The sequence below is a fragment of the Cervus canadensis genome, chromosome 12 (genome assembly GCF_019320065.1).
Source record: "Cervus canadensis isolate Bull #8, Minnesota chromosome 12, ASM1932006v1, whole genome shotgun sequence".
Lineage (NCBI taxonomy): Eukaryota > Metazoa > Chordata > Mammalia > Artiodactyla > Cervidae > Cervus > Cervus canadensis.
The window spans coordinates 61966940-61976965 of NC_057397.1; the positions used below are offsets into that span (position 1 = coordinate 61966940).

At 45.6% G+C, this 10026-nt stretch overlaps 1 protein-coding gene across 1 annotated transcript; it reads left to right on the plus strand.

The window, feature by feature from the left end:
* The first annotated feature begins 9193 nt into the window (after nt 1–9193).
* LOC122451249 (small nuclear ribonucleoprotein E-like) lies at nt 9194–9637 on the plus strand. The gene has a single exon (XM_043483922.1). The coding sequence runs from the start codon at nt 9212–9214 to the stop codon at nt 9488–9490; it is 279 nt and encodes a 92-aa protein (XP_043339857.1). The 5' UTR covers nt 9194–9211; the 3' UTR covers nt 9491–9637.
* Nucleotides 9638–10026: the final 389 nt, after the last annotated feature.

Below are 10026 nucleotides of genomic sequence, written 5' to 3' on the forward strand. Positions count from 1 at the left end.
CATCCAGTCCCATACCCATCATGGCAAATAGATGGGGAAACAATGGAAACAGTGACAGACTTTATTTTCTTAGTCTTCAAAATCACTGTTGATGGTGACTGCAGCCGTGAAATTAAAAGATGCTTGCTCCTTGGGGGGAGTACTATGACAAACCTAGATATTGTATTAAAAAACAGAGACATTACTTTGCCAACAAAGGTCCATGTAGACAAAGCTATGGTTTTTCCAGTAGTCATGTACAGATGTGAGAGCTGGACCATAAAGAAGGCCAAGTGCTGAAGAACTGATTCTTTCAAATTATGGTGCTAGAGAAGACACTTGAGAGTCCCTTGGATTGCAAGGAGATCAAACCAGTAAATCCTAAAGGAAATCAACCCTGAATATTCATTGGAGGGACTGATGCTGAAGCTGAAGCTCCAGTATTTTGGCCACCTGATGTGAAGAGCTGACTCATTGGAAAAGATTCTGATGCTGGGAAAGATTGAAGGGAAAATGAGAAGCGGGTGGCAGAGGAGGAGATGGTCAGATAGTATCACCAACTCAGCGGACATGAGTTTGAGTAAACTCTGGGAGATAAGGACAGAGGAGGACAGACGAGCCTGGCGTGCTGCAGTCCATGGGGTCACAAAGGGTTGGACATGACTTAGTGACGGAACAACAACAAATTAGTATTAGAAAGTGATAAGTCCTATGAAACATGTGGAGCAAGTGAGGGCGTAAATGAAGACTGCTGGGGCCTTGGTATAGCAATTTTAAATGGAGTAATCAAGATGGGCCTCATTGAGAAGGTGGCAGTTTATGTTCTAGTGGGAAGAGTGGAGTATTCTGATATGTGACTGAAGGAATGATGGTACCACTGGCAGAAGTAAGGACATCGCAACTGTGGGTCATGTTGAAGGGGAGGAAGCAAGATAGGCAAGATTATGAGTTATTTTGGACTTGTTGAGGTAGAATTCTTGGTGAGATATTCAAAGGGAAATGTCCTACAGACAATGAAAAATGTGGGCCTGGAGTATGCTGGTAAGATCAGGGTGGATATTTTAGATTTAGGCGTCATTAGTATGATGGCTCACACAGTAAAGCATCCGCCTATAATGCAGGAGACCTGGGTTCAATCTCTGGGTCAGGAAGATCCTCTGGAGAAGGAAATGGCAACCCACTCCAGTACTCTTGCCTGGAAAATCTCATGGACGGAGGAGCGTGGTAGGCTACAGTCCATGGGTTCGCAAATAGTCAGACACGACTGAGCGACTTCACTTTAGTATGGTGCCCAGATCTAAAAGTGAGAGCCACACTTTTAGATTGATTTAGATTAGATTTAGTTCACACACCCAGGTAAGACTCCGGATGGGAGAGGAACTCATGGCTGAACCTTGGTGAAGGCCCTAATCATAGGATCGAAGGAAGAAGACATTTTTCCTTTGCCCAGAAACATCACTGAGGTCAGTGGTAAAACAAATAAAAGAAACTTGTCTTCCATATTGTCCTTCCTCTATCCTGATTATAGATAAAAGAATGTACACAGAACGGGAAATATAGGAAGAATGGGATGTAGAGCTTTAATACTTCTCTGAAAGGCTGTGATAAGCAGAAAACCATAACCTTCTGTATCTACACAAGTTCAGTCCAAATGGCCAGGAAGAAACTGTCTGTCCTGTGACCTCCGCCTGGCCCTTGCAGCTTCTCCATAGCATAGGCCTGGGGTTAGCACACAGTCATCAGGCCAGCTCTGACTGAAGCCACTGAGCCAAGTCCAGGTACCTCGAGTTCAGCCCAGGCTTCAGAACCGACCTCTCCTTGGTGGTAGACTCAGGGATGCGAACAGGAGAGAAACTCAAATCTTGGTTGTTATTTTCTTTGGACCCGTGAAGGCTGCTCATTCTTTCCTTCCTTCCCAGCGCCTTCCTCTCTTGGCTGAGCTTTGCCTCTCTGCTCTACTCTGGTTCTCCAGAGCCAGTTCTGCCTTTATTTCATTAACACTCTCAAACATATTCTCAGAGAGCTGTGGTAAGAAAATCATACTAAAGTGTGAATTCCCAATATTACCAGTTAATAGAACATAAGGCCATTACTAGGGCTTCCCAGGTGGAGCTAGCGGTAAAGAACCCATCTGCCAATGCAGGAGACAAAAGAGATGCGGGTTTGATCCCTGGGTCTGGAAGATCCCCTGGAGAAGGAAATGGCGACCCACTCCAGTATCCTTGCCTCGAGAATCCCCTGGAGAGAGGAGCCAAGTGGGCTACAGTCCATGCGGTTGCAAAGAGTCGGACTCGACTGAAGGAGCTTATACAGCTCAAGTCTTTACTAGAACGCCTCTGTTCATTGAGTGGGCAAATAGGTATGAACTATCATGTGACAAGCGTTGTGCTAGGTCCTGGAAATACAGTAGTGGATAAGTGACAGTTTCTGGTGTTCATGAAGTACCTGGCCCCATTGGAAAACAACTATAGAGTCAAATGGTTAAAGCTGACACAGTAAGAAAGTGCTAATGTGGGGATAAATTGGGCTTCCGTGGGGTCCAGTGGTTAAGAACCCGCCTGCATGTTGGATCCCTAGTCCAGTAAGATCCCACTTGCCCTGGAACAACTAAGCCTGTGCGCCACGCCTACGGAGCCTGCATGCCCTAGAGCCCAGACTCTGGCTGCAATGAGAGAAGCCCCCACAAAGAGAAGCCAGAGCAGTGCAGCAAAGAGTAGCCCCCACTCGCCCCAACCAGAGAAAGCCCACAGGCAGCACTGAAGACCCGGTGCAGCCAAAAAAATAATAAATACACAAATTAAATAATGATAATAATGATAAATAAAGTAGGGACAAATTTAAGTTTCATGCTGTTCATGGGGTTCTCAAGGCAGGAATACTAAAGTGGCTTGCCATTCCCTTCTCCAGTGGACCACATTTTGTCAGAACTCTCCACCATGACCCATCCATTTTGGGGGGCCCTACACGGCATGGCTCATAGTTTCGTTGAGTTAGACAAAGCCATGGGATCAGTTTGGTTAGTTTTCTGTGATTGTGGTTTTGCTTCTGTTAAGGATAAGAGGCTTGTGGAAGCTTCCTGATGGGAGAGACTGACTGAAGGGGAAACTGGGTCTTGTTCTGATGTGCAGGGCGATGCTCAGTAAATCTTTAATCCAATTTTCTGTTGATGGGTGGGGCTGTGTTCCCTCCCTGTTGTTTGACCTGAGGCCAAACTATGGTGGAGGTAATGAAGATAATGGGACCTCCTTCAAAAGGTCCCATGCATACACTGCTACACTCAGTAACCCCGACCCTGCAGCAGGCCACCACTGACCCACACCTCTGCTGGAGACTCCAATACTTTGGCCACTTGATGCGAAGAACTGGCTCATTGGAAAAGACCCTGATGCTGGGATAGATTGAAGGAAGGAGGAGAAGGGGACAACAGAGGATGAGATGGTCAGATGGCATCACTGACTCGATGGACATGAGTTTGAGTAAGCTCCGGGCATTGGTGATGGACAGGGAAGCCTGGCGTGCTGCAGTCCATGGGGTCACAAACAGTCGGACACGACTGAGCAACTGAACTGAACTGAAATTTAAGTTTAGTCTTTGAGGGGAAAGGTTAGAAAGTGGGAGGGGGTGTTCTAAACAAAGGGGATGATGTGTTCAAGCTCTGGAAGCAAGACTGAGAAACCAACAAAAGGTGAGTGTGGGGATGAGAGGCAGTGGCGAGAGACGGGACTGAGCAGTCAGCGATAGCCAGACCACGAGGGCTTTGAGAACACTGTTGATTTCATCCTGAGGAACCAGCTAATGATTTTAAGCTGGGGATTGTCCGAATCAGATTTGCATCTTAGAAAGATCCCGTTAGTTGTGGTGTGGAGAACAGACTGAAGAGATAAGTCAGGAGGGAACTGCGGTTGCCCTGGCGGGGACTGACAGAGACCTGAACTATGGCACTGTCAGAGGAATGAAGATAAAGGCACAGAGTCAAGAGCTCTGTAGGAGGAACTTGTGATTGATTGAATGGGGTCAGAGAAGGAGAAAGAGGAGCCAAGGATGATTCCTAAGTTTCTGACTGGGATAGAAATACTCCTTAATGGCAGAATTGCAAGGCATCCGTGACCCGGGTCTGTAAGCATAGTTATTTTTTGGGTGGGGTGCATGCTTGTCACACTTAAAATCACATTATGCAAACAGCTGCCTATCCCAAATATTTACCTTTAAGGATGGCTCTGGCATTCATTTTTACTTACTGGCATAGGGAGGCTTTTTGTCGTGCTAGGATGGGAGTGTCTGTGGGCTGAGTGCTTTCAAAGTGTAGTGAAGGACTGTAGAGGGTCTTTCCTAGAATTAGTCAGGTTATTGGCAATTTTCACCTAAACGATATCTTGAATCCAATCCCCACCCCGTCTCTCACATTATGAAGTTTCATCTTTATGCAACCTCTTTCGCCTTTGGAGTCCATTCTTCCCATCTCCTGTTTATCGTGGAGGCAGTTGACAGCTGAAAGTCTTTTAATAGCATGACATATTGAATTGAATCAGCTTTCTTTTACTACTGGCTTTTACTACTGTTTATATCTGAGCACTGTGTACACACACACACACACACACACACACACACACACACACACAAATGGCTTTATTTTTTTTAAAATATGCATGATTTACAAAATCTTTAACAAAATTCCAGGCAACCCAAATAGCAACCCAGGCTATGTGTCTATCGTGAGGGCTGTAGCACAGATATTCAGATGTTCTGCATTTCAAGGAATCTACCTAGAAATCATTATCCTTAAATATGTATTCTAAATTCTTATTGTAATTTGTAACGCAACATAGCGTGGTTAATGTTGTAGACAAAGAATATTCAGACCATAAATGAGAATATCTGACAAAGCAATGAGATTTAAAAAGAAAATAAGTGCACCTGGTCTGCCTTAAATGCATTTTAAAGGACTCTTTCAGGAAAGTTCCTGTAAGTGAATTAAGTCTCTGTTTCTCCTGGGGCTGCCAGGGATTTTTTTGGCCAGTACAACAGCTGCACCGCGCGGGGCTGAGCTGAAAAGGCTCAGCACGGAGCTGTGGTTGCAGCTCCAGCCCTGGCAGACTAGCCTGTAGAGACTCGTGTGTGTGTGTGTGTGTGTGTGTGTGTGTGTGTGTGTGTGTGTGTGTGTGTGTGTCTGCGCTCAGTTGTGTTCGACTCTTTGTGACCTCATGGACTGTAGACTGCAGGTCTCCTCTGTCCATGGAATTTTCCAGGCAAGAATACTGGAGCAGGTTACTGTTTCCTCCTCCAGGGCATCTTCCCAACCCAGGAATCGAACCCACATCTCTTACATCTCCTGCATTGGCAGGCAGATTCTTTACCACCGCGCCACCTGGGAAGCCCAAAGAGGCTCGTAGCTGGCACCTTTAAGAACTGTTAGGAAGTCAGATTTTTTGCTTGTGCAACAGTGTATAAGCTTTCAGTCATCCCTGTAAACTGAATAAAAGGCATTTGCCAGTTGGACAGTGTGGCCATCTTTCAAATTAAGCCTCTCAGTGTCTGGCATTGATAACCATGCTCAAGGCTAAGACAATAAAATGTGATCATTCTTCAATTCAAGGACAAACACAATGCCTGGATGAGTGGTGTTTAGAAGATGTATCTTTACCAAAGTAATGGTTTATCTGTATATCTATGCTTTTAGATAATGGATCATTGTGAACCCTGGCCTAGACTCCTAAAGGGTTTCATGTCTCTGAAATGAGGAAAAGACTAGTTTTATAGGTGTTTGTTTTTACTTCTTCAAGGGATTCTAGTTGCTGAATTATGTGTTGCACTAAGGCCTTTGGAGGAAGAGGGTAGGTTGGTGACTTAGAAAGGTCCAGTGAAAACTTCTATTTATGTGACCCTGGTGGCTGATGGGAGTGATTGGGGCACCTAGACTATTTTTCTTAAAGGCTAATTGCTTTAGAATAACAGAGTAAGCTGATTGACACACAGGCTCTGGTTGGTTGTTTGGGAAGATTCTATCATTACTTGCTGTCTCATAGACAAAGTAGATAGAAAAGTAAATAAATGGCTCTATATTCATTCATTTATCCCCCAAATATTGTAACTGAAGACTGTTGTGACAATTTGCCTACCCAATTCTGCCTGCTTGTCTTGGGCCCCAGACGAGCCAAATGAAAAAGGAAGGGAGCTTCTGGGCTGGGGATGTGAGCAGAGGAACTTCACCTCTGCCAGTGCAGAGACGATGATGAGGAAAGAGCCGAGGGAAAAATCGGTATGAAGCCAATCAGGTTGGCTTCCCTGTATTTTGTCAGGTCCTCTTGTCCCATTTTACTCCAGTGGCGGCTGGGGCAGTGGGAGTGGGAGCCACAACCTCTGGGTTCTTTGTCCCGGTACAACCACAGACTAGCTGGGAGACTTTGCACAAACTGATTTTCTCTAAGCCTCAATTTCCTCACTGGGAAGATGAAAGTGTTGGACCAGGTAGTGTCAGTTTCTGGATCCTTCTGAACTCATTGCTTTGCTCTTAACCTTTCCTGACCCTGCTAGGGAAGGCTAGCATCCTCACACCCACATACTGCTGGCTGAAAGCTCGTAGAAATCAGTAGCTGTGTGCCTGTGTTCCCCATAGACTTGGCACATGCAGATCATCTAAGTCAGGGGCTCTTTAAGATGAGATCTGGGACACGCAACATTGGCGGCACCTGGGAACCTGTTAGAAATGGCTGCTCTGGGGACCCCCACCGGCTAGACCCCCAGAGATTGTGAGAGCGGGGTCTGGCAACCTGTGTTTTAATCAGCCCTTCAGGTGATTCTGACACATGCTCATGTTTGAATGAAGCATAATATATACAGAGTGTAAAATGCACTCAACTGTTGTTTTTGTTATGTTTTGCTGGTCCTGGCAGAGCCTAATAGTTTGGTATTTTTATCTTTGAAAACATGCCCAAGGGCCCTAGTGATGAGATCTAAAATGAGCTGAGTCAACTCTGTACATCAAAACGTTGTCACATTTAAACATTTCAAGTGTTTTTTTTTGACAATTACAGAGTCGTTTAAAATATAGCTCCATGCCTGCACAAAGAGAACTCTGGGAAATGTAGTTTATTTATTTATTACCGGATTGCTTTGTAAAAGGAGCTGGGGGAAGTTTGGAAACTGCCTCCCTGGAGAGGTATGAAGTTTTCCAGGGCACCCCAGACTTGGTGAAAGAGGCCGTTTCTGCCGTTGCTGGCAGCAGCCCTCGGGTAAAAGCCCACTGCATTTTATCTTTGCGTGTTTGTTTGTTCTGCTTGTTAAACACTGGCTTTCATACCATCTTGTTCTGTAATTCAAAACTGACTTTATAATTAGGTCTGAAAAGGAATGGTTCCCAGGCAATTCCTTTATGAAACTGGTGAAGACAGTTGCGTTCACTCTGGCTGGTTTTGGTGTAATTTGTCTGAGGGGGCTGCAGGGCCGCTCTGTTTGAAGTTATATTGGGCTGGCCTCTCTGTGTATTTGCAGCGGGTGTGGGGAGGGGAGGGTGAGGGCTGAGTCCTGCTCTTGGGAACCTTCTGTGGACGAGCAGAAGATGTCGGCAGACTTTTCTCTTTCATCTTTGGACAGTAAACTCTGAATTGGTTCATGCGTTTAAGCCCACCTGGCTCAAGTTTAGTTGTTTGGCCCCGAGGAAAAGGTTTAACCAGCTAAATTACAGGGGCCATAGGGGACTGCTTGGAGAGCAGGCTGAAAACGATTATTGGTGTGCTAATTCAAAGTTTTTCTTTCTGAGTTCCATCTCGCGGAGACCTGAGACTTTCTAGTTAATTTGCATACTTGAAAGCTGGAGTTCCAACCTGACTTCTCTATAGAGATGATTATAACTACATTTGTGAAACCTCTTTGCTTCAGCATCTGGGTGCGGGACCATCAGGGGGCCTAAGGAGAGGAAAGCAGGTCCAACCTGGCAGGAACTTGGATCCCCACCACTGGCTTCCACTAGAGCGATACACTTTATTTGTTTTGGTTGTTTACACTTCCAGTTAAGATTTCTTTTGGAGAAAATGTTTCACGACTTTACAAAGTTTGAAGACTACTGGTTTAGACTAGAAGTATCCAGCCCAACCCTTGCCCTCTAAATCAAGTCAGCCCACCTGTTAGCCTGAAGAGCAAGTCTCAAACTCTGGAGGCACTGGGGACCACCCTTTGCCATCCCCCATGCCCTCTACTCGCCCTTGCCCACCAGCCCAGAATTCAAACCCACCTCTGCTTCCAAATTCAGCCATTGCTCTGCCCCTCCCCCAGCACATGGAGTCTCAATTCTCTTGCCCTGTTAGAGGCTACCTTACCCCACGCCCTCTCGTCTCCTACTATCTGGCATCTAGCCGAGGAGGGCTCTTGAGCCACAACATTTAACTTCTTGGCTTTGTGGTTTGTCCAGACCTACATAATATGGTGTTCTTCTTGGTGCCTTTGTCCAGAATGGAGCTACCCCAGCTCACTGTTCCTTGCCTGAATTCATCTCTAGGACTACATTTTTATTCTTTTACCACACTGTGCAGCTTGTGGAACCTAAGTTCCCTGACTAGGGATGGAACCCAAGCCCTTAGTGAAAGTGCCAAGTTCTACCCACTGGACCACCAGAGAACTCCCTGTGACTACATACTGGGAGAATGTACCTTGAGAATGTACCTTCTACCAGAATTGAGTCATTGAGTCCTTCGAATGTTTTAGCCCCATCACTTTTGTGATTGTTCCATTTAAAATAAAGAAATGGCAGCCACTCACTTGTTATTGCCCACCACGCGGACAGTACAAGGAATCAGAATAGCAGGAAGCACTGCTTCCCTGAAGAAAACCTCACTTTTATCACCTCGACCTGGATACCATTAGGACGGTTCCTCTGTGCTGCCGACAGATTGATGAAGAAACTAGAAGTCTGAGAAGGGTCTGGGGTTTACCATTCACAGCAAAAAGTCAGGCTTTAAAATCAGAAGGACTAGAGTTCTTATTCTGTCTCCTTTGCTTCCGAGCTGATGACACAGAACATTCCTCCTTGTTGTGGCAGTCCAAGTGCTGGTTGCAAAAGAATTTCCAGGTACAGAGTATTGCAGAAAAGAATGAGTTTATTATGAACAAAGAGCAGAGATAATGTGGGCGCTGTGAGCACAGCGGGCCAACCTCCTGACAGACCAGGGAGAGTCGACGGAAGCTGTTAGAAAAGCAATCTACTGAGTGTGGAGTAGTGTGGTGCTTGTGAGTGTCCAGCATGGTGTACCAGGGCCAGGGCCAGAAGGTGCAGAAGGTGACGGTGCAGCCCATCAATCTCATCTTCAGATACTTGCAAAATAGATCGCGGATTCAGGTGTGGCTTTATGAGCAAGTGAATATGCAGATAGAAGGCTGTATCATTGGTTTTGATGAGTATATGAACCTCGTATTAGATGATGCAGAAGAGATTCATTCTAAAACAAAGTCAAGAAAACAACTGGGTCGGATCATGCTAAAAGGAGATAACATTACTCTGCTTCAAAGTGTCTCCAACTAGAAGTGATAGATGAAGTGAGAAATTGTTTGGCAATACCGTTGTGTTTTTTAGGTGTCTCTTGTTAGAGATGTAGTTCTAAAACTTGTATTCATGTTGTTCTGCTCACCCTTATGTTATTACCAGATGACAATAAATGCTGTGGGACTGTTAAAAAAAAAAAAAGAAAAGAAACGCAGGCTACTCAAAGGAGAGCCAACCACTCTTGTGGGTTAGTAGCCAGTTTTTACAGCCCTGAGACAAAGGACATGCCTGCTGGAAGGGAGGCATTAGGTGACCGGTTAGGGTGGGTAGTTTTCCTCATCTGAGGTCAGGAAGCTGGCCGGTAAGGACTGGGGGGCTTTTGGCAATGGTTACAATGAGGCTCAGTCAGTTCCCAAGGTGACCTTGGTTCTGGGCTCCACTTCTGTGACCTTGATGCAGGGCCTCGTACCTGTAACCTTGGGATGGGAATCCACACTTCTGAGCCTCTGATTGCTCATCTGTAACCCAGCAGTGATAATACCCATCTCATAGATTCCTTGTAAAACTTAAACGGC

Coding starts and splice junctions, on each gene's coding strand:
- LOC122451249 (XM_043483922.1), top strand. CDS start 9,212: ATGGTGTACCAGGGCCAGGGCCAGAAGGTGCAGAAGGTGACGGTGCAG.